This window comes from Passer domesticus, chromosome W (genome assembly GCF_036417665.1).
Source record: "Passer domesticus isolate bPasDom1 chromosome W, bPasDom1.hap1, whole genome shotgun sequence".
In the NCBI taxonomy this organism is placed as follows: domain Eukaryota; kingdom Metazoa; phylum Chordata; class Aves; order Passeriformes; family Passeridae; genus Passer; species Passer domesticus.
The window spans coordinates 17900082-17924375 of record NC_087511.1 but is presented as its reverse complement, the minus strand read 5'-3'; the positions used below and the strand labels follow the sequence as shown (position 1 = coordinate 17924375).

At 41.6% G+C, this 24294-nt stretch overlaps 1 protein-coding gene across 2 annotated transcripts in view; it reads right to left on the bottom strand.

The window, feature by feature from the left end:
• LOC135289126 (microtubule-associated protein 1B-like) overlaps positions 1–24294 on the bottom strand; it is a 165826-nt gene that overhangs the window by 9680 nt on the left and 131852 nt on the right. For both annotated transcript variants that reach the window (XM_064402521.1, XM_064402522.1), the window contains exons 3-5: positions 16628–16710; positions 10484–10624; positions 111–6309 (exon numbers count right to left, since the gene is read on the bottom strand). In XM_064402521.1, coding sequence (XP_064258591.1) covers positions 111–6309; positions 10484–10624; positions 16628–16710 — 6423 coding nt within the window. The remainder of the gene's footprint in view (positions 1–110; positions 6310–10483; positions 10625–16627; positions 16711–24294) is intronic.

Here is a 24294-nt window from a genome sequence, read left to right as displayed (position 1 = left end):
AACTTTCCTTGAGGGTTTGCTACCAACCACATTGTCAGCTGATGTAAAGGCAACCTAACTTCATTGCAACAACAATGAAGATCTTAACATTAGGGAACTCCTGTCTTTACCTGTGGTTGCAGTCTTTGCTGACTTGTATGTTGTTGTATTTGCTGCATTCTTGATGTCCTTATCTTTCTCTTCCACTCGAGACTTTACTTCTGGATTAGAGATATTTTTTGTTGCTTTCTCCACAGACTCCTTTTTTTGAGAAACCGTTTTGGAATTTTTGTCCAAAGATTCCTTTACAGCTGCTTTCGGTGAAGCCACTTGTTTTGATTTACCATCACTTCTTTTAAAAGCAGAAGACAACTTGGTCTTAGTACTCTGCTTTTTTGTCTTTGTCTTTTCTTTGAGGTCCTTCTTCAAAGGTTTACCCAAATTCTGATCAGTGGGCAAAATCTCTGGATCCACCATGGAGACGTCAGGGTGCCTAGGGGAAGGACTGCGATCCTGCATTGGGGCAGGTGGTGGGTCAATTTGTTTGTATGTAATTGTCTTGTCTGTCGGAATGGTTTCTGACTCATCTTCAGAATCAATGTTTGCATCTGCAGTGATGGAAGGGCATTCCTCAGTCTCAGGGGGAACATCTGAATCAGTCTGAGATGGGGCAGACTCACTCATGGATGTGGGAGGGGTTTCATCACACTGCCACCCTTGCTGCTTTCCCCCAGAAGGTGGCTGAGCTCTCATAGATTGAGTTAACAGTTTCTTTTGATATTGAGACTGTTCTTCACTTGCAAACCACTCAAGGGGATTTGGGTTGATAAATGACAGTGAAAGTTCAGTTTTAGGATGTTTATATTCACAGGAGGACACAAGGCATAAGTCAACGTCTTGACGGGATTCTGCTAAAGATTTTTCTGGAGTAAAATGTGAGCTTGCTTCATAGGAATAGCTAGTAGCTTTGGATGACCTGGTGGTTTTCCCAGTTGTCTCAAATGAGAAATCTGTGGCTTCAGGTGAGTTGGTGGCTTTCCCTGTTGTCTCATAGGAGTAATCCATAGCATCAGGTGATCTGGTAGCTTTCCCAATTATCTCATAGGAATAATCTGTGACTCCTGGTGACCCCATAGTTTTCTCTGTCATCTCATTGGAATAATCTGTGAACTGAGGTGATCTAGATGTTGAAACTGCCTCATAGGAGTAGCTAATATCCTCTGGTAACCCAACAGATTTCTCTGTGACCTTGTAAGAATAACCAGGTTCTTCTGGTGACCTGCTGCTTTTCTCTAAATCTTCTTTTTCTGGGCTGATTAAAGGTTCTGGACTGTGTTTTGTTAGGGGTTCTTGGTAACTAAATGCTTTGACAGAGGACACTTGCAAAGATAATGAAGATGTGTGAGTAGTTGACACAGCTTCTGTGATTGCAGGAGGTGAATCTGGAAAACTAGGAGAGTACAGAGAAGATTCCCTTGGAGTTAATGGAGACAGGTCAGACTTTGGTGAAAGCTTTTCTCCTAGGCTCTGCATCTTTTCTGAAGTGAAAGAAGAATGTAGTGACATATGTCTGGGTGGAACAGCACCTGAAAAGGTTTCTTCTGGCAGTGGTGAAGTTAACTGGGAATGTGTATGAGCTGATGAAGTGGAGGATGAAGTTTCAGTTTGAGAAACTGAAATAATTTCTGAAATATCCTTCTCCTGAGAGTAAGATGACTGTTCCACAATGGAAGTCTTCCATGCAAAAATAGGCTCCTGTATATCTGAAGGGCTATAATCTACTTCTGACAGTCCATTTTCAGATATATGGTATATACTAGTGCCTACAGTAGAATAGTCTGGAGATTGCCTACTGAAGTCCATTGTTAAAGACTGCTCAGGGGACTCATGACCAAATTCTACTGACATAGTTGACTGCTCAGGAGATCTGTGATTGTGCACTGGGGTTCTTGATTTTGTAGTTTTAGGTGAGAAATCTGGTGGAGAAATTGACATGGGTCTTGGGCATTCTTCTTTAGATGGAGACATGTCTGTTTCCTGAAACATTGTTGGTGTTTGTACAACTGACACTGAAAGGGAATCATCAACTTCAGTAGAGTGGGGGGATCCAACCTCTGCATGCAAAGAAGGAGATACATCATCAGTAGTTGGTTCTGGAAATGAACTAGTAGCAACAGATGCTGTAGAGACAGAAGCTACTCCTCCTATATGGGAATAGGTATCTTCTGCTATAGCTTCATCAGCTGGAGTTGCAGATGTGTCAGAAAGAGTGCCTTCTAAAATTGACATTTTGGTGTCTTCCTTTAAGGAACCAAACTGACCGATATCTATTTGAGTTAGTGAGAGATCACCTGCTAACTTCTGCTGATCCAAGACCAGTGAAGACTGAGAGCTGCTGGGTATTGTATCCTCCATTTTCCTTTCTAGGCTGAAACCTTCCTTAATTACCATAAACTCCATACTTTTTTCACCTTGTTTTTCTTGGAAAAGGCTCACAGAGCTGTCTTCAGAAGCTGGGTTCATCTGAACAGGTGATTTTTTTTTTCCAAGTTTTCCCTCAGAAGGAATTTCATAATCTTTGGTGGGAGACTTTACATAAGCACTTAAAAATGTATCATAAGTGGCCTCTGAACCTATCAGTGGTGGACTTCGTAGAGGCGAGAGAACCTTTTCAATAGGAGATTCTGAATCTGGCACAGGCTCATCCATAGGGCTAATTCTGGGTTTGGCAGACTCATCTTTTTCTTCACTGACTTCAAAGATAACAGGAACTTCTGTTGACTTTCCACCGGTTTCATAGGGAAGCTGACTGGATTTTTCATCAGTGGGAGATGGATAATAAGGCATGTGGCCAGCACTACCAGGAGCAGACTGTGAGGGAGATGCTACTTCTAATGTTTTGTTTTCAGGGCTTGCACAGTGCTCTTTGGCAACTTCTTGATGTACATCAGACAATGTAGCAATGGGGAGAGGCTCAGCCAAGACTTTGATCTCATTGGGAGTAAGTGAAAAGTTCACACTGCCTTCACTCAGTGGTGTTTTGGCAACAGGTGATAGAGGGGACAAACTCTTAGCTGGGGTCTTGGCTGGACTGTGTTTTCCACCATCTTCTGGATAGGGTTCTTTGATTTCTAATTTGTCAGTGCCTTGTATTTCAATTCCTTTTTGACAATATACATCTTGGAATGCAGATTTACAGAATTTGTCTTCCTCTAATGAAGGTGGTGAGATGGTAGAAGCTGAGGCATTATAATCTTTACCTTCTGTGGCCTCTGTTTTGGATCCCTCTGATAATCCATTAAAAGCATCTGGAAGTGGAGAAAGTTTAGGTCTAGCAAATTCTTGAGAGTACAATGACGTCTCATACTTGGTAATGTACATATACTCTTGAGAAGGTGACTCACTTTCCTCATTGGTATTTTCATCACTCATGACATCCTGGGGCGTAGACATTTCATCCATTGGAGTTGGTTCACTGGCTGTTTCGATGGTAGACTGTGTATAACATGAAGTAGCTGTGAATTCCTCAGGTGGATTTTCTCTATCTTCTTCATCAGAAACAGTGGCTTCACTTTCTGAGCCACCAGGTAATGTTTCATCAGGGACAGAAGAAGCCAGTTCAACTTCTGGAGACTGAGGCTCTGAGTGTTTTGTTGGTGTAAGTATAAGTAGGCTATATTTATCTTCAACTTCACCAGCTTCTGCAGCTTTGTCTACTAGAGCCATCACACAGTCTTCTTCAGCTTCTATTTTTCCAGTGTCCTCTTCATCTTTAAAGTCTTTTGCTTTGTCTTCCTTGTCTTCTTCAGTGTCTTCAGTTTCTGCCTTTTCTACTGCTTCTTCCACGTCTTCCTCAGCCTGTTCATCTGATGCCTCTTCATCTGCCTTTTCAATATATTTTTCGGCTTTAATATCAGCCATTATTTCTTCCGAACTCTCTTGCATTTTTCTTGCTTTCTTCATATATGTTTTTGTAGTGACCAGTTGTGTCTTTACCTCCTCATCTTCACCTCGCTCTTCAGCTTCCTCTGTCTCTGCCTTTTCCTCATAATTTCCTCCTTCATATGATTCTTCCAAGACAGTTCCCTCATCTTCAAACTTTGCATGGTCATCAACTCTGTGCTTTTCCACTGGTTCCAGTTCCTCAGGTATTTGTTCACACTCACCCTCTGCCTCTGTGGTAGTTATGCCTTCATCAGAGGACTCAGCAGGTCCTTCATGATCTAATTTTTCTTTTTGGACTTCAAAGGTCTCTTTTTGTTCTATGCCAGTGAGTCTTAGTTTATCCTCTATGAGTGCAACTTGAAGTTTTGTTTCTTTTATTGTTTCATCTTCTTCAGCTTTTAATTCCTCAAAATCCTTTGTTAAATCCTCTGGTGAAGACATAAGGGATCTCTCAACTTGAAGTTCTTTTCCACTAGCTGCAATTTCTGCAGCTGCTACAGTTGTAGTGGCTCCAACTTTTGCAAGAGCAGCTTGAGCTCCACTGACTTTAATCTCCTTCTTGACAGTCTTAATTTTTACTTTTTCTTTTGCCTTTTCAGCAGATATAGCTTCTTTTTTAGTAGGTTCCTCCTTCTTTTGTGGTTTAGGCTTTGCTGCTGGCTTTTTTACTTCAGTTGAAGCAGTAGATGTCTTTGTTCCTTTAGGAACCTTCTTGATGTCTTTTTTTATTCCTTTTTCTTCCTTCTTAATTTCCTTCTCTTCTTTTTTACCTTCTTTTTTAACTTCCTTTGGTGGAGCTTCTTTCTTGACTTCCTTCTTAATTTCCTTCTCTTCCTTTTTCACCTCTTTTTTAACTTCTTGCTTGATCTCTTCTTTTTTGTGTTTTTCTTCTTTTTTGATGGGTGTTTTCTCCTCCTTTTTAGAAACCTCTTCCTTTGGTTTTTCTTTTTCTTTTTTCTTTTCTTCAGGTTTTGCTTTGACTTCCTTTTTCACTGGCTTGTCCTTTGCCACTTTTGCTTTTACATCTGTAGCTTGTTTTTCAGGAGTTTCAGATTTTTGCTCTTCTTTACTTTTAGCATCTTTTTCTGCCACTATAGGTTTGGTCTCCCCTTTTGCTGGTTTCTCTTTTTTAACTGAAACTTTTTCTTTGCTTTCCAATTTCTGAAGCTTTTCCGGTGCTGGACTAGGTTTTGCAGGCTCCAGTGTTTCTTCTTTAGATTCCTTTCCGACAGGCTTGCTTGGTGTCTTTGCAGCAGGCTTCAGACTCTCCTTGCTGTCTGTTCGCTGTTTCAACTTGGCTTGTTTCACAGCTGGACTAGCAATGTTTCCAGTTAGGTCTTTTTGTGTAACCATTGGTTGTTTAAGAAAGTCTAAGTGTTTGAGTTTTTCTAGTCCTTCTAGAATATTATATTGTGTGCTGTTTCCAGGAAACAGAACTCGGATTATTTTTTCTACAGGATTAGCTGGATGCCACACAATGAGGGATGAGACAGAGATAAAACATGATAATGGAATGTCTAGTTCTTGGCCATTTGGTAGCAGGAATTCAGCTTTATCTTTGCTAGTACCACTCCACTGCTGCATAAAATATTGCATCTCTTTGCTGTTTTTGATAGGATTAAGCACATACATCTCAAGTTTGCCAACTCCCATTTTCTGAAATAAAATTATAGGGTCAGTAGTATTTCCTATGTTTCTGAAAAGAGGTTCTGGATTCATAGACAATTTATTTAAATATTGGAGAGTAAACCAAGCTTCTTCTACACTCCTATTTACTCTATAGTTAGGATCCAGGTTCTTCAGGTTCTCAGGTATATTAAGGAATACAACACCTAAATCAGGTGAGATCAGATTTTTCATCCAATCACTGTTGGTAGTAGACCCTTGGGACCGTTCCTCTTCTAATTCAGCTATCTTTCGCTGAAGCATGCTATTGATTCCTGGCAGGTTATCATCTCCAATGTGAGTGAGTAGAATGGAATCTACCCTGTCCAAGTGCCGGATAAGTTTCCAAAAGCAAGATTTTCTTTCAGATCCTCCATTGATAAGCATGTTGAATCCATTCACTGCAAACAATGCAGAGTCACCTCTTCCACCTGGGAAAATATAACAGCAGGGTTTGGAGAGTTTCAAGAAGCCTCCTGAAGTTGGAGGTTCCAAAATGTCAAAGGGTGATGGCACTTCTACTGATTCTAACAGATACTCAGTGAATTCAGAGAGTCCTTCCATTTTGGGCAATATGGAAGCTGAGTTGAGCTTAATGTTAATAAATTCTTGAAGGTTGTGTCTGTCAAGGTTGGAATTTTTCCATTCTCCTTCCTCAGGGCAGAAAATAGTTAAGCTGGCTTTGTTGGCAGGGTGTGTGGTGCTCAATAATTCACCAATCTAAGGTTGTAAAACAAAACCACAAGATGCATGTAAATTCATTTTTTTATTACAATTAATATCAGAACATAATAGCTCCTGATCAGATAAAACCTTTTTCATTCGCTTCTGCACTGTTGAGTACCCATCCTAGAAGTTAAAGGAACCAGCTATCACAATTAGTTTTCAACTGTATTTTTTAAAATACAAAGGGTCAGCTTATGAGGAAATGTCCCTTCCTCACTATCTAAAGGGGGAAAGTACCCCAATGTTCTCCCCTGCCTCCTCTACCCTTTATAGGCGAACAGTGCAAGTTTTAATTTAGAGGGGATGAGAACTATGAAGCTAATGTTGCCAGAGCTGCCACTACTCTGCCATTGGCTCACGAGTCTCCCTGGTGCCCCTGTCCATTCAGAAGAGCCAGACAAATATCTAAGGGAAACAGCACATCCTCTTAACAGGCAGAAAGAATAACTGCAGCCCAGAGGAGGCTAGCACCCTCCTGGAGCAGCTGCCTTCCGCACCCTCTCCTTACACAGCATGTATTTTACAACACCTCAGTTCTTTCTGCAGATTAGCTCTTGACTCCAAGACTGCAGGACAGTTCTCCAGAACACTAAGAAATTATTTATTCCATAAAAAATGCAAAAAGTTGTAAGTTTTGTATTTCTGAGATTGTGAGGCAAATATATTTATATACATTCTATTTTTCTGGTTTTGGCTGGGATAGAGTTAATTTTTTTCATTTTAGCTAATATAGAGCTGTGTTTTGGATTTGTGCTAAAAAAAGTATTGATAACACAGGGATGTTTTAGCTGTTGCTGAGCAGGGCTTATATAGAATAAAGGCCTTTTCTGCTTCTCATATCACACCATCAATGAGTAGCCTGTGGGTGCACAAGAAGTTGGGAGGAGACACAGCTGGGACAGCTGACTTCAACTGACCAAAGGGACATTCCATACCATATGTCATGATTGGTATATAAAGCTAGGGAAGGAAACAAGACTGGGAGGATGTTTGGGATGATGGCGTTTGTCTTTCCAAGTCACCATTATTCATGATAGATCCCGGCTTTCTTAGAAATGGCTGAACACCTGCCTGCCCATGGGAAGCAGTGAACTAATTCTTTATTTTGCTTTGCCTATTAAATTGTCTTTATCTCAACCCACAAGTTCTCGCATTTTTCCCCCTCTGACTGTCTCGCCAATCCTACTGTGAGGGAAATGAGCAAGCCGCTATGTGGGGCTTAGTTGCCAGCTGGGGTTAAGCTATGACAAATATATATAAAAATACATATATAATATTATGCAATATATATTTATAATTCTTTTTATATATAGTCTTATAAATAAAAAAAATATAAATTTAGTGATAAAGAAAGAGCCAGAAAAAAAGTGTTATGGTTAAAAACAATCTTGTCATTATTTTTATTTTCAACTCATGGATCACAAAAGTGAAAATCTAGAATAGCTCAATTAATTTTGACAGTGTTTGAAAATATGTGTCCTAGTTTAGGCCAGGACAGGGATAATTTTTTAAAGTAGTCAGGAGGGGGGCATGGCCAGACCCTAGTGTTATTCAATACCACCTCATGTCATTGCTAGGGATGGGGGAAAGGGACTCTCTCTGGCTTCAGAGGAGGAGGGTAACTTTTTTTTCGGTCAGGACAAAACTGTGGTCAGGAAGACCCAGTCAGTATTTGTCAAAGTTTTCCATGTAAATAGTTTGTTTGTCTTATAGCTTTTATTATTAATATTCTTGCTGTTACTGTTAGTTTTCTTATCTCATTGCTGTTTCCAGTATATTGTTCTTTTCTCAACCCATGATCTTTGCCTTTTGTGCTTTCAATGGGGGTGGAGGGGGAGAGAGTGGGATCTGGTTTGGGAGAGTCTTGGTGGGGGCACTAAATTGGGGAGTACCATTCCTAAACTGCAACATGCTAGTACTAACATGATTTACTGAAATAAAGGCACAGAAAAGAAAACGTTCTATGCCATAGTGTGAAGAGCTATTGCTCTATTCCAGTCTGAACTAAAAACCAATGTTTGGTGTTTCCACATTAGTACACAAACATGAAAAGGTATTATATACTTTTTATGTTTTTCCAATTCAACAGACACATTTGACTTTTTTTTTAAACAGGAAAATAGGTCAAATCTAGCCCATTCCTGTTTTATTTGCACTTAACAAAGAGACCACAAAATTATATAAATTTTATAGAATTAATTCAGACATAAAATTCAATGCAAAATATACCCACATGGTATCATGCAAAATACCACAACCTTCTTTGCAGACACTCAATTGCTAGTTCAAGCTATAGGAGTAGCTTTCATAAAGATAATAGATTAGAATGCAGCTGAATAATTTGGACTACAGCTGAATAAGTCTTGGACTACAAACTGAATCAGCAGAAGAAATGGATATATAAAAAAAGATGCTTGATTGCAGCAGATCTCTGTGGTCCTCTGTGTGTCTTGCTTCCTTTCTTTGTGTTACATAATTTATTTCAGCATTTACCAATAATAAAATGCAACAAAGTCAATGGCTGTAATTGAAAGAAAAATTATCATACCAATAACTAAATAAAGCAGAAAATACATATTTTCTATCTTTGTTGTATTGAAACCATTTGATATGAGTATAAATCTCACTCCTATGTCAGACATGGCTTTTCTGTAAAAAAGCAAAGCAAAAAAAAACTGAAGTTAAACTTTTCTCAACCAGCATGTCCAGATCCCTTTCTGCAGGGCTGCTCTCCAGCCACTCATCTCACAATCTATACTCATGTCTGGCATTACTCCGTCCCAGGTGCAGAATCCAGCATTTGGACTTGTTAAATTTCATTGCCCAATGCTCTGATCTATGTAGATCCCTCTGCAAGGCCTCTTGTTCCTCAAGAGAGTCAACAGCACCTCCCAGTTTGGTATCATCAGCAAATTTGATAATGGTGCATTTAACTCCTGCATTGAGATCATTGATAAATATATTGAACATAATTGGCCCTAGAACTGAGCCCTAAGGAACACCATTAGTGACTGGTCACCAGCCAGATATAGCCCCATTCACTACAATCCTTTGATCCATGCCCTTCAGCCAGTTCTTCACCCAGCTCACCACAAGCCCACTCATCCCATAGCTGGGCAACTTTTCCAGAAGGGTGCTGTGAGGGACAGTATCAAAAGGCTTACTAAAATCCAGAAAAACTACATCCATCACCTTACCATCATCCACTAGGTGGGTGACCTTATTGTAGAAGGTCTACAACCTCTCTGGGCAACCTGTTTCAGTATTTCACCACCCTCATTGTAAAAAAAAAAGTTATTTCTTATATCTAATCTAAATCAACCCTCTTTTAGTTTAAAAACATTGCATCTTGTCCTATTTCAACAGGCCCTGCTAAAAAGTCTGTTCCCAAATGGATACAACAACGTCACGCTGGAACTCATGCAAACTTTTGTCAGTGCTGAACTTTCAAAATTCACTCCACTGAAATGCTCCTATTTAATTTTGGGAACTAAATACCTAGGAATGAAGCCATACAGATTATTTAAATATATACTTTACACAGCAGCCAAATTAAGTGTGACAGCTTGTTTACTACAGTTTCCTGCCCTACAGGGACTTTCAGACAATACACTAAGCAAAACAGCAAAATAAGTCATGAAAGAAACAGCATTAAATACTGGTATATTTAATTATTATATTTTTCTTCTGTAAACGCCACAAGATTTATATCAAATGTTTATACACTACGGTAAAGAAGCCAAACATGTAGGTGGTGCAAAAACTAGAGCCATTCTAACAGATAGTCTGTCTTATTTAATGTTATTTATTACTAACTGCCATCAGGCAAGAACCTGCTGTCAAATTCAACTGTTTTGTATGTGCACCTTGGAAAACAAGCTGTATATTTTAAACACAACACTGTCTCCTTCCATTGTCAAAATGTTCCTTGGTTTTCTCTTTCTTGAAATTACAATTTATACCCCCAAATTAAAATGTAATTCCTTTGTAAAGCAATTTATGTCAAAACTGAAGTAAATTAAATGTCTTTAAAGAAAGCCTATAATAAAGAGTAAAAATCATCTGCATTAGTTAGCTAATGTTAATTCTAACAAGAGGGCAAATTTTAGTCTCTTAAAAACCTGTGCCATGACATGACAATATATGGAAAACACTTTTCTGAACGCACCTCTTGATCTGTGAAGATCTCAATGAAATTATTAAAGGAGAAGGTCCCTGACTGAAGAATGAGTTCTCCTGTGTTTTCAAAGCACTGTCCAGTTAGTACAAGGAGCTTGTGTCTTGCAGCATCTGTGATCATTAAGTGCACCTAAAGAGGAGAGAAAAACATCAATAATGGGAGTTATCATGTGTTTGTACATTCCTCTGAGAATGTAAGGTTTACCTCATTTAATTTAAAGCATATTTTGCACCAAAGCCTCCATAGGACTGTCAAAACATTTTCAAGTTATGGAGTGCTTTTATTGTCTGGAGCTTGATGATGGCACAAATAGAGTTGAATGTTTATGGGTAAGAACCAGGAGAAAGGCAATCAAGGCAGATATCCTGGTGGGAGTCTGTTATAGACCACCCAACCAAGATGAAGAGGTAGATTAAATATTCTATAAGCAACTGGGAGAAGTCTTGTAAACGGGAGAAGTCTCACAACTGCTAGCCTTCATTCTCCTGTGGGACTTCACTTTACCAGATGTCCACTGAAAATACAATACAGCAGAGACAAAACAGCCTAGAAGATTCTTGGAGTGTGTGGAAGAAAACTTGCTGACACAGCTGGTGAGGGAGCCAACTAGGGAAGGCACCGCCCTGGACTTGCTGTTTGTGAACAGAGAAGGACTGGTGGGTAATGTGATGGTTGGCGGCTGTCTTGGGTATAGTGATCATGAAATGATTGAGTTTTCAATTCTTAGAGAAATAAGGAGGGGTGTCAGCAGAACTGCCACCTGGGACTTCTGGAGAGCAGACTTTGGCCTGTTAAGGAGACTAGTTGAGAGATTTCCTTGGGAGGCAGTCCAGAAGAGTAAAAGAGGCCAAGAAGGCTGGAAATCTCTCTCACCTTTTTGCTGCCATTATTATTATTATATTATATTTTATTTGTTTCAATTATTAAATTGTTTTTATCTGAACCCATGATTATTTTTCTTTTCCTGATTGTCCTCCCCATCTCACCAGGGTGGGGGGGGAAACTTATGAGTGGCTGCATGGTACTTAGTGGCCAGTTGGGGTAAAACCATGGCAAGCAAAAAAGAGAAAGGAAATAAAAGTAATGACACAAGGGAAAATAGAGTAAGGAGCAGAAGACAATAAAATTTGAATGAAAAAGTATATATTCCTTCCATAACTCTTGTTGAATTTTAATAACACTGTATCAGGACACCCTTGGGCAACTGTATCCCACATGCTAATATGTCAGACTGTTTTTGGAAGGCCAAATTTCTTTTCCCAATGTACAGCATTGCTTGTCATTCTGTTACAAAAATGTCACTAAAAAGCAACAGACTTAAATCACACAAAGAAGTTGCATATTTAGACTGTCATTCTGTTAAATTCCCTACAAAGTTAAAGGATGTTTCTGTTTCACCATAATTATAATCAAGCACTCAGATACAGTCACATGTACTACTTACATCTCATGATACCACTAATTATGGACACAATAACATTTTTAAGTGCACCATCCCAAGACCATTTTCAAAACAGTAATAAATTATGTAGATGCCTGATGGTTCAAAGGAACTTGCAATGGAGAAATAAACTTCTGCATTTTGAAATAACTGTTAAATATTTTAAACTAGAGCTTTGTTATTTTATTTTACCCTCACTATAGCCAGTAATAATCACTATTTCCCTCCAGAGGGAGATTTACTTGCATGCTAAGAAAAATCCATATATTCAGTATACTTCTGTATACTTCTGTACTGTTCAGTAAACTTTTTGCAAATGTGATGGGTTGACCTTCAGTGGTCGCCATGACCTCACCAAGCCTTTTTATGACATATCGCATGTAGTGCCCTATGACTTCATGCTCTTGTAAAAAGTCACTCTCTAGCTTTCTTGTAGGTTCCCTTTAGATACCAAAAGGCTGCTATAAGGAGCCTTCTCTTCTCCATGCTGAGCAGTCCCAGTTATCTCAGCCCATCTTCACTGGTGAGGTGCTCCAGCCCTCTCATCTTCATGGTCCTCCTCTGGAGTCTCTCCAACAGGCTGATGCCCTTACTGAGCTGAGGACTCCAGAGCTGAATGCAGTACTCTAAGTTAGGTAGGGTCTCTCGAGAACAGAGCAGAGGGGGAGAATCACCTCCTTGAATCTGATGGTAATGCTTCTTTTGATGCAGCCCAGGATATAGGTATCTTTCTCAGCTGCAAGTGCACTTTCTCAGATCACATCAAGCTTCTCATCAATCAACAACCCCAAGTCCACATCAGCCCAGCCTATATTATGCTTGGGATTCCCCTGACCCGGGTCCAGGACCTTGCTCTTGGTGTTGTTGAACTTCATAAGGTTTGCACATACCCACTTCTCAGGCCTGTCAAGGTCCCTCTGGGTGGCATCCCATCCTACTGGCATTTCTGGATGGCCCTTCTCTGGACTCACTCCAGCAGGTCTACATCCTTTTTATGTTGGGAGCTCCAGAACTAGCTGCAGTACTCCAGGTGGGATCTCACAAGAGTGGAGCAGAGGGACAGAATCACCTCCTTTGACCTTCTGGTCATGCTTCTTTTCATACAGCCCAAAACATGGTTGGCGTTCTGGGCTGCAAGTGCACACTGCCTGCTCATTTCCAGCCTCTCATCTACCAGCACCCCCAAATCCTTCTTGGCAGGGCTGCTCTCAATCCATTCATCCCTTACCTTGTATTGATACCAGGGGTTGTCTCTACCCAGGTACAGCACCTTGCACTTGGCCTTATTAAACCTCATGAGATTCCCATGGGCCCACATCTCAAGCCTGCCCAGGTCCCTCTGGATGGCATCCTGTCTTTCAAGTTTAGCAACCACACGACTCAGCTTGGTGTCATCTACAAACTTGCTGAGGGGGCACTTAATCCCACTGTCTATGTCACTGATGAAAATATTAAATAGCACTGGTCCCAATACAGATCCCTGAGGAACACCACTTGTCACCAGTATCCATCGGGACATTAAGCTGTTGACCACTACCCTCTGGATGTGACCATTCAACCAACTCCTCACCCACTGAACAGCCCACCCATCAAATCCATATCTCCAATTCAGAGAGAAGGATGTTGTGAGGGATCGTATCAAAAGCTTTACAGAAGTCCAGATGGATGGCATACGTAGCCCTTCCATTGTCCACTGATGCAGTCACTCCATTATAGAAGGCCACAAGATTGGTCAGGCAGGACTTGCTCTTGGTGAAGCTGTGTTGGCTGTCTCAAATCACCTCCCTGTCCTCCATGTATCTTAGCATAGCTTCTAGGAGGATCTGTTCCATAATCTTCCCAGGCACAAAGATGAGGTTTGTAGTTCCTGGGGTCCTCCTTTCTACTCTTTTTAAGATGGGTGTGAGTTTTTCTTTATCTTGTTCACCTGACTGCCATGAGTTTTCAAATATCATGGAGAGTGGTCTGGCCACTACATCAGTCAATTCCCTCAGGACTCTGGAATGCATCTCATCAGGTCCCATATGTTCAAGTTCCTTAGGCTATCACAGACCTAATGTTCTCTTACAGTGGGAGGGACTTTGCTCCTCCAGTCCCCATATTGTAGTCCATCCACTTGAGAGGTGTAGGAATAGAGACTGCAGTTTGGGGCAGCTGATCTGAACTGGCCAAAGTAATAGTCCATACCATAGAACATCATGCTTAGTATATAAACTGGGGGGAGTTGGCCAGGAGGGGACTAACTGGGCATTGGTCAACAGATGATAAGCTACTTTATTGTGCATAACTTCTTTCTCTTGGGTTTTATTATTCTCTCTCTATCCTTTTTATTACTCTTATTATTGTTACTATTTTTTTATTTTATTGAATATTTTTTGTTTCAATTATTAAACTCTTCTTATTTGTACCCATGGGGTTTGCTTTTTTATTTATTTTTTATTATCTCTTTCCCCTGTGTGGAGTGAGTGAGTGGCTGCATGTGTCAAGACTTAAAGAATGCAGTAAAATGTCTCAAAACACTGCCAAAGAAGGAAATTCCCAAAAGGTAAGCCACCAAAACAGGCACAGCTGGCATACAGGAAGGTGTTAATTTCAGGCCTAAATGGAGGAGAAGGTTTGGAATTAGGGCACTAGACAAAATTGTACTGTAGAAACTTGTGATAAGTGCAGATGTCAAGAAAAGGAAGATGCCAGGCCTGGTGAGGCAGATGTGGGTAACCTATTTGGACAAAAATTCCTACCATGGAAAACTGTGAGAAAGGAAGGAAGTCCTTGTACACATGCCACCCCAGGTTGTGGGAACACCATCTATGCTCTGTGGATACCTGGGACTTGGACTGTATAAGTGGTACCTCCAGAAGAAAACCAGTGGACCCCCACCACTGAGAAGAGCAGAAGCAACAATCTGCTACTTAGTTTCTGCTGGGGTCAAACCATGAAAGTTTCTTCCTGTTTGTGTTTGATATAATTTCATGTTGGTAAATAAGTAGAATTTTTGACAAAGTACTGCAAGCAGTGTGTTGGTTTTGCATGGCCTGGTTCTTGGTAGTGGGGGGGGCCACAGAGGTGGCTTCTGTGAGAAGCTACTAGAAGCTTCCACCATGTCTGGCAGAGCCAATCCCTGATGGCGCTGAGGGTGGACATGCCACTGGCCAAGGCTGGGCCAATTAGAGATAGTGGTAACGCCTCTGTGATAACATATTTAAGAAGAAAGAAAAACAAAAAATTGTGCAGTTTTCATTCCAGCCAGAGAAGAGCAGAGTGAGAACACGTGAGAAGAACAGCTATGTAGACACCAAGGTCAGTGAAGATGGAAGGGGAGGAGGTGTTCCAGGCGCTGAAGCCGGGATTCCTCTGCAGCCTGTGGTTAAGACCATGGTGAAGCAGACTGTCCTCCTGCAGCCCATGAAGGAGATGCCCACGCTGGAGCAGCTGGATGCCTGGAGGAGACTGTAATCCTGTGGGAGACCCATGGAGAGAGGGGCCCTGCACTCAGGCTGGAATAGCCTGTCCTTGAAGAACTGCACCCTGTGGAAGAGTGACCCACGCTACAGAAGTTTTGTGAGGACTGTTGCTTGTTAGATGGAGCCACATTGGAGAAGTTCACAGAGAACTGTCTCCCATGGTAGGGACCCCACGGTGCAGCAATGGAATGACTTGTCTCCCTGAGCAGTGAGAGAAACTACGGGTGATAAATTACCAAAACCCCCACTCCCTGTGTCTCTGCACTGTCAGTGGGAAGGAGGGAGAGACTGAGGGGAGGGGTGGGGGGGTGTAAAGGTGTTCTTAAGGGTTTATTTTACTTCTCATCATCCTGCTCTGATTTTGTTAGTAATAAATTCACTTTATATCTCTCAGTTGAGCCTGTTTTGCCCTTGGAGTGTTTTCTCCCCATCCCTATCTCAACTCATGAAGCCTTTGTTAAATTTTCTCTCCTCTGTCCAGCTGTAGCAGAGGAGGGTGAGTGAGTGGATTTTGTGGGTGTCTGGCATCTGGCAACTCTCAAATCACCACACAGAGTCATTTCATTTCCCAAAAGAAATTGTACTATGTCAGTGCTTCTCAGCACTGGCTAGCAATGTAATTTTCACTAATTTTTACAACCTTCAATATCACTAGCTAAATTTGTCAATTTATTCTTTGCACTACATCCTCAGTTATTTGGCTCTACTCTATCAAGTTCATGAGGAATTGACAGAACTCTTCTGGTGCACTCTTCAGAGTCCATTGATCATGCCATACAGTTTTTGAAGGACAGATCACATAGATCAATCTAGCATCACCACCATGTAGATGGTCATTCTTCTCGAGGACCTAAATTTATCTCAAGGAACTGGATTTCTTTTCAGGCACTTTTTCATATGCAAAGAAGGCAGGCAGAGCTACCAAACAATGGAGGAACAGAAGAAAACCAGCTGTAGCTTCACCACAGCTGTCTTCACTTTATCAGGAAAAGAATTTGGTGTGTTATGAGGAAATGAGTGCTGGCTAAGTGGTATGTTTCTGTCCTATGTCTTTGAAGCTTTATCAGAAGTCCAGGAAAACAGGAAAAAATCAAGGGGCTTTTTTGATGTTTTTGATTATATTTGCTCCTAACTTGTCCTCTTGTCTGCAGTTCGGAGTTTCTCTCAACCTGTCCACTTAATGGAGATTTTATGATACATCCAGTGAAATATTTCTGACTGACTTACCTCAGTGCTAACTGCTTCATTTGAGGGATTGATTAGGACTACAGTTTCTAAGACATCACTTCTGTGGTGAAGAATCTTCTGACCTGCAAGCACAGAGAAGAAAAAGAAGACATTAAATTCAACCAGTGTGGTTTAAACCAGTGCTTTCCCAGAGCTACTTATATGTTCCACTGTGACACAGCCCTAACGTTACCCAGGACAGTGCACACTGGCCGCAGCAACTACTGTGCTGGCTCACATCTTCAGGAATACCCATGGCATGCAGTCTTATGGGCCAGAAATACCACTCTAGAAAATTCATAGAATCATAGAATGGTTTAGGTTGGAAGGGACCTTAAAGATGATCTCATTCCAACCCCCTGATATCAACAGGGACACCTTCCACTAGACCAGTTGGCTCAAGGCCCCATCCAACCTGGCCTTGAACAATTCCAGGTATGGGGCATCCACAGCTTCTCTGGGCAACCTGTTCCAGTGCCTCACCACCCTCACAGTAATGAAAGTCTTCCTAATATCTAATCTAATCCTACTCTCTTTCAGTTTGAAACCACTCCCACCTCATCCTATCACTATTGATGCCATGAAGATATTTTGCCTTTTCTTTTAATATGCCTTTTATGTATTTTCAGTATTCTTACCATACATACTAGTAATTTGTGAGGTGAGGGTCTGTAGTGATGTAGAGTCCCCAGGCAGGTACAAAGGAGAGCTGCTTTATTCCAAAAACCCGGCCTTTTAAAGCAATTAGCCTGTTATCAGCTACACAGTTTTAAATAATAACAAACATAATTCTACCAACCACCATACACCACGATGTGAACACACAATGGTTATATAACTTGTTTTTCTACCTCTAATTCAGCTAAGTCACTTTCCCATAGTCCTTTTCTGCTTAGATGAAGTAGCAGGCCTGAGCCATGATTTTACAAGGCCTTCCCTTTCTAAGGTTTTACCTATATGTAACAGTAATTCTTTAGCCTGATAGCTTAGTCCTGGTATTCTACTAAGCAAGAAGACCAAACATCCTAAAGGCCTCACAGTTGGAGACTGAAAAACCTTACACTATCTTGAGAAACTAAGACTCTCTCTGGAACATATTTTGTAAACTAGGTTCAAGCCCCATCTGGGGGGAAATACTTTAGAGTAGGGAGATGTCACGCCATTCATTTAAACATCGCATTTGGGAATCTTTGACAGATATGCTAATTTGCAAGGTCTATAAAATTGTATATGTGTGTTTTGGTTTAAAAAGACAGGTGTCTGCTAAGGAAGGCAGAAGCCTCCCCTGAAATGGAAAATGTAAACTCCCTCCCTCCAAATTATGATAATTTTGAAATTAAAAGGCTCTCAGGCAAAGATGTGGGTGTGGGAGTAGGAATAACAGTTCTTTACTAGGAAAACTAAAAAATACAAATGCAATAGTACAAACATCAACAAAAAACCCACTGACAGTGCCAGAATATGACCTGACATCCTGTGGGTAAGGGTGTTGGTAGCAGTCCAATTGGATGGTGGTTGTAGTCCTCCTGCAGTGACAGGTGTGGTTCTGTTGGAGCAGTGATCCTGTAGAAGGGTGTAGTTTTCCTCTGAAGGTCCGGTGGTGGTGTAGATGGGCCTGGTCTTCCTCTGGGAATCCAGTGGAGAAGACAGCTACTCCTCTGGGAATCCAGTGGGAAAAAGGCTGGTGTCGTGTCCCAAAAGTCTCAGATTATCTCCAGGATGGAGTGCTTGGCTCCTCCCCCTGGGCGGAGCATCTCACAATGGGATGGTGTAATTTTTATCAGTCATGCAGTGACACTCAATGGCTCATTAACAGAAGATATCTCCCTGGAGGGAGGATTGGTTTGTGGAAGAGCTAAAGAAAACTACTCAATTAACAGAAGATAACTGCCACACCTCTAACAGATGGCAAATGGAATACACACATTATCTTGCAATCTAGGACAATGTGGTATACCAGGTGTGTGCATTTCAGTGTATTCCACCTTGACAAATTGTTGCACCATGAGGCTCCTTATTAAATACTAAGGTAAAACCCCTTTTATCCCTTAACCGTAACTGGCTCATAATTCTAGGATCAGAGAAAAAGGCAACACTACATGCCCTTGTAAAAAATCCTTCACCACTCCTCTTATAGTCTCCCTTCAGGTACTGAAAGGCCACATGAAGGTTACCCCAGAACCTTCTATTCTCCAGACTGAACAGTACCAATTCACTCAGGCTTTCATCAAAGGAGAGGTGCTTTGTTCTTCTAATCATCTTTGTGGCCCTCCACTGGACTTGGTCCAACAGGTCAATGTCCTTACTGTGCTGGGGACCCCAGAGCTGGATGCAGTACTTCAGGTGGGGTGGCTCAAGAGCAGAGTAGAAGGGCAAAATCACCTCATTTAATCTGCTGATCACACTTCTTTTGATGCAGCCCAGAACATAGTTGGCTTTCTGGGCTGCAAGCACACATTGATGGGTCATGTCAAGCTTCTCATCCACCAACACCCCCAAAAGTCCTTCTCCTCAGAGCTGCTCTCAATCCATTCTCTGCCCAGGCTATATTTGTGCTTGGAATTGCCCTGACCCAGGTGCAGGACCTTGCTCTTGGCCTTCTTGAATTTCATGAGGTTTGCAGATGCCCATGTCTCAAGCCTGTCAAGGTCCCTCTGGATGGCACTCCTTCCCTCCAGCATGTTCACTGCACCACAGAAATTGGTGCCATCAGCAAACTTGCTGAGGGTGCATTCACTTCCACTGTCCATGTTATTGACAAAGATGTTAAATAGCACCAGTTCCCATACCAACTCTTGAGGAATGCCACTTGTCACTGATCTGCACTTGGGCATCGAACTGTTGACTACAACTCTTTGAGACTGACCATCCTATCAATTCCTTATCCATGGCAAGTGTTCCATCTGTCAAATCCATGTCTCTCCAGTGTTGGTCCATCTGTCAAATTCATGTCTCTCCACTTTAGAGACAAGGATGTCATGAGTGACACTGTCAAATGCTTTGCACAATTTCAGAGGCAAGTATTGCAGTCTTGACCATGTAAATGTGCCTATTTAGAGCTTCATGTGTGACTGCCTCCCTCTTTCACTCCTTGGCATATTTAACTTATTATCTTACAGGGTGAGACGCTGGTAGTTGATTTTTTGTAAGAGCAACTCAAGCTTACTGCTCAGGATGATACTCAGATGCTCAGCTGGAATAAAGGAAAGTATCCCTCAGAAAGACTTTTATCAAACAGAAATGAAGTATAGTGTAGGAGTAGAAAGCAGCAACAGCCTTTTACAAGCTGGCAAGACACCAAGACTTATTAAACTACAGATGAAGTGGGAGAATCTGAGACATGCACAGAAGATCTGGGGTTGCTTTAAAGTAACTCTACCAAGTTTTTGCAGCTTATCTCTACACATTAGACAAAATATTTTTGTGACACATCAAAGGAAGAAAGGAAGACATTTCCAGGTTGCACAAAAGTGATTGACTAGCTAGATTGTATCTGCCTCTAGTTTCTGTAAAGTATGTTCAAATCCTATCTAAAGACTTCTGAGGGGAAAAAAAATTATCTGTTTGTAAGTATTTCCTCATCCTTGATTTTATTAAGTAAAGCTTCAAATTAAAACCAGATATGAATGAGGAGACTTGGCTGCTGCTTGATTCAGAATCAGTCCAATGCAAAGAAGAAGTAAATACCATGTGACAGTTTCTTAAAGGATGATTTCCATGTACATCATCCTAGTTTCCACAGCCATGAAGTCCTATTGCTCACCTACGCGGCCAGATATCGGTGACATTTATGGTAGAATTATTGAGATCGGGACATTTTCTAGAGAAGTGACTGAAAAGTTTCCTAACTTACACATGTGATCTTTTCAGGCTGATCAAGCATCATGATCATGGGGCCCACTTTTTCTGGTGATTGTGTTGCAGACAATTTTGTGCAAAACCAAAATGTAAAGGAATAGCAAGGGAAAGAAAGCATGTCCTACCTCAAGTCTTGTTTAACCAAGGATCACTACTGACAAACTTCTTACTGGCTATTGAGACAGAGTAGAAATTTTCCAGAGTAGAAATCCATTTTGATTTAGGTGAAATGTAAATTTTTAAGTCTGTAGCTTGAAAACATAGCTGTTTAGTCTGACTGTCCATCCTCGTAAAAAGCCTATGCTCAGAGAAATTGTCGCAGCTGAGGGACAAGAAGGATAAGGGGGGCAGACGGAGATTATGAGAGAGGGCAGTCTGACCCAGGAATTCTCTCTGATAAAGAATAATTAGCAGCAAATGTCACACTCAAAATCAGTAAAATGAATATGTATGAACCTATTGTGAAATTGCATGCATATGTATTTGAGAGGGGGATAAAAAGGGGTCTGGAGTTCCCAAAAGTATGCATGTTTTTTGAGGGGAACAGTCCCCACATGCGTCCAGCACTGTAATAAACATACCAGCTTTACAACTTTCACAAAGTTGTGGAGTTTGTTTCCGCAAATCACTATGCTGTTGCAACAGCAGCCCATGGGGATGTACGATGTACGCAACAAGCTACTCAACAGAGGGCTTCCCATCAGTCCTTCCTGCCATCCCAGATGGACACCAGTGCTAACTTGCTCCCCATCAATGCCATTCCCACACAAATTAAATTCAGAATAACCTATATGCAGCAGCAAATGATGTAGTGCAATGTAATGATTCTGGCAGAAAGGACAAAGGCACAATATGTTCTCTCTGAAGACTGAAAGGGAAATTAAAGCAACCTGCACGGTTTTCTAATGGAAGACTAGCATTTACCCTAAAAACACAGCTGAGCTTTGGTGATAAATTTTCCATGTAAACATGCAGTTTACACATTTCAGAAATCCTATCTGCTTCTGATCTCAATCCTTATTTGCCAATGGGCCAGTCTAGGTGACTTGTCTAGGTCTCTCTCAACCAGACTTCCCTTCTTCTTCTTCTAGGCTGTATCTCAGGATGTGAGAGGGAAAAATACATGTCCCTTTAAGGCAGATTAGATCATAATTGTCTATTGTGAAGCGCTTTTTTGGTGGTGTTTGTTTTAGATCAGACCATTGCCTGACATAACCTGTTGAGGCAAATGAGAACTCAGATAAACAGCAGAGGGCTCCATACATTTTTGAGTTCAATTCTTGTGTTGCAACATGATCCCATATTTAAGCCATAAAAATAAATCACAGAATCACAGGTGCCTACAAATCGCAGCCTGTCTACAATCCCACTCAGGCCACAAAAGGACAGCATGTGTGACTTCAGTATTTATTACATTGTAAACTTTTGACTGTTCTCATATGTGTTGTCATTGATCTGTCAATACTGGGCTCTGACAGTGTGTCTGACCTAGGATCAACAAAGTGAAAGCAGTAGTCTTGTGGAAGTTCTGATCCTCCTCTGGATCCGTCCAGCAGTGATGGTGGTGTGTTCCAAGTCCCCAGACCTCGAGATTATATATGCTCAGATTCAGGCAGGCATGCTCAGTACCTCCCCCAGGGCAGGGAGTTTCACAATGGAATGATGCCATCCTGTCATAGGATATTTTTTGAGTCTTTGGTGGTCATTGTAGCTGCCTATTATATGCTGGTGCTGCTGAGCCATTGTGGCCCATTAGCAGAGATGACCCCCTCAGGATGGGTGTAACTGTGTTGGTGCTTCCCCAGAGGGAGTTATCATATATATCATATAGCTGAGTCATTTGTGAAGACAAAGAGACACTACCCTGACTTGCAGGGTTTGCCTCTTCTCATTTAACACTCAGCTTGCAGCCCGAGGGGTCGGGTGGGCACTGGGCAGCTACTATGAAATGACCCATCATTAACAGTTTATCACAAATTATGTAGAGGGGAGTAGAATACACAGTTTGGTTACACCCATATTGGCACTCTTCTCTTGTAACCATGACTCATGCTTACCATGAAGAAATCCCTGACACTTCCCAACTGCTCCCTTCCCCATGCTGCAAGACCCAGGAGGGATCCCTTCATCCATACCTGGAAAATGACGTGAGATGGTATAGAATAACACGAATCCCAGCCATGCCCCTTCTGGCAACTGCAAAAATTAACCTTCTTCTGGCCTGAAGCAGGACAACCTTTCAGCAAGTTTCTTGATTTGATGTGAGTTCAAGTGATTTGGCCATGTGACACAGATTTCCAATTCATTACACTTGTTAATAGGCTCACACCAAGGAGTAAAAATTTCTAGAAAGCAAATCCAGATGATTTATTTTCCACCAAATAACTGTGCATTTTCTCTTGATTATGCAGCCATCAGCAAGGTGGGAAGAGAAAAGCAAATGGACAGTTTGTTCAAGGAGATTATATTTAGTACCATGCAGCTGTCACATTCACTGTGTCCTCCTGCAGGCCATGAAAGAAAGATACAAAGCAAGCAAGCGTTGGGATACTTAGGGTCCTGGGGTTGGTGGGGGTACCTTTTTATGGACAGACTTCCCCACTCCGACGCAGGTTTGTCACTTTTTCTGCAAATTAGTTCTCATGAGCAGTCTGTTCTTTCAGACCTTTCTGGAAGTGGGTCCCAGGCTTTGGGGGTCTTGGGTGATCTATATCCACTTACTAGATCAACCTTAGGTTAACAGTTCCTGCCCACTCCTGTGCTGATGCTGTCTTTTGTTTATTGTGTCTCCAGGGAATGGAAGAAGGATATTTGTGCTAGAAAAGTGCTGCCTTCCCCCTGCATGGACTCTTCTCCAGTAACATCTTGTTCTTGCCTTTTAACCAACAGTCCTTGGTGGGCTCCAGAGCCATCTGACTCTTGGTGTTTGAGATTTACCCAGCAGCCTCTTCTCTTCTGGGCTCCTCCACACGGCAACCAGAACTTGCTCCTAAGAGATCTTGGTGTCAGTTAATAAACAGATCTTTGAAAAGGTTACTAATTTGGAAAGTAAACCCTGACACCTTTGTCTTCAGCAAAGATCTGAGGGAAAGGACAGTGGTGGTGTAAAGCAGTGTAGGGTTTAACATTGGATAACTTCACAAGTTCCTCTGCATCATCCCTGCCACCCTGGAATCCTTTGAAAAGTATTTCACACTAAAAATGTAGTACAACATTAGTCTATATGACATCCTGCCCTCAAATGCATAAATGTAGATATTAATAATAAAAATGCCCCTGCTCCAACATTAAATAAAAGCTTATACCTATGTGCTAAAAGGTTACATGGGTCATGTCACCCAATTTTCTATCTGACAAGGGTTTGGGGGAGATTCTGCTTGCTTTGCAAAGGGAACCTCTGGGGACTTGTTCCAGACCTGATTGATGGGTCTGCACTTTGTGTGTGTCAGGGCTTTGGTTGCACGGGGGCACAATGAGTCATTGAGCTGGGGTGAGGATGATGGGTGGGGCTGTCTGTGATGTGGGAAAGGGAAAGAGGGAGGGAGGGAGGGAGGGAGGGAGGGAGGAAGGAAGGAAGGAAGGAAGAGAGGAAGGAAGGAAGGAAGGAAGGAAGGAAGGAAGGAAGGAAGGAAGGAAGGAAGGAAGGAAGGAAGGAAGGAAGGAAGGAAGGAAGGAAGGAAGGAAGGAAGGAAGGAAGGAAGGAAGGAAGGAAGGAAGGAAGGAAGGAAGGAAGGAAGGAAGGAAGGAAGGAAGGAAGGAAGGAAGAAAGAAAGAAAGAAAGAAAGAAAGAAAGAAAGAAAGAAAGAAAG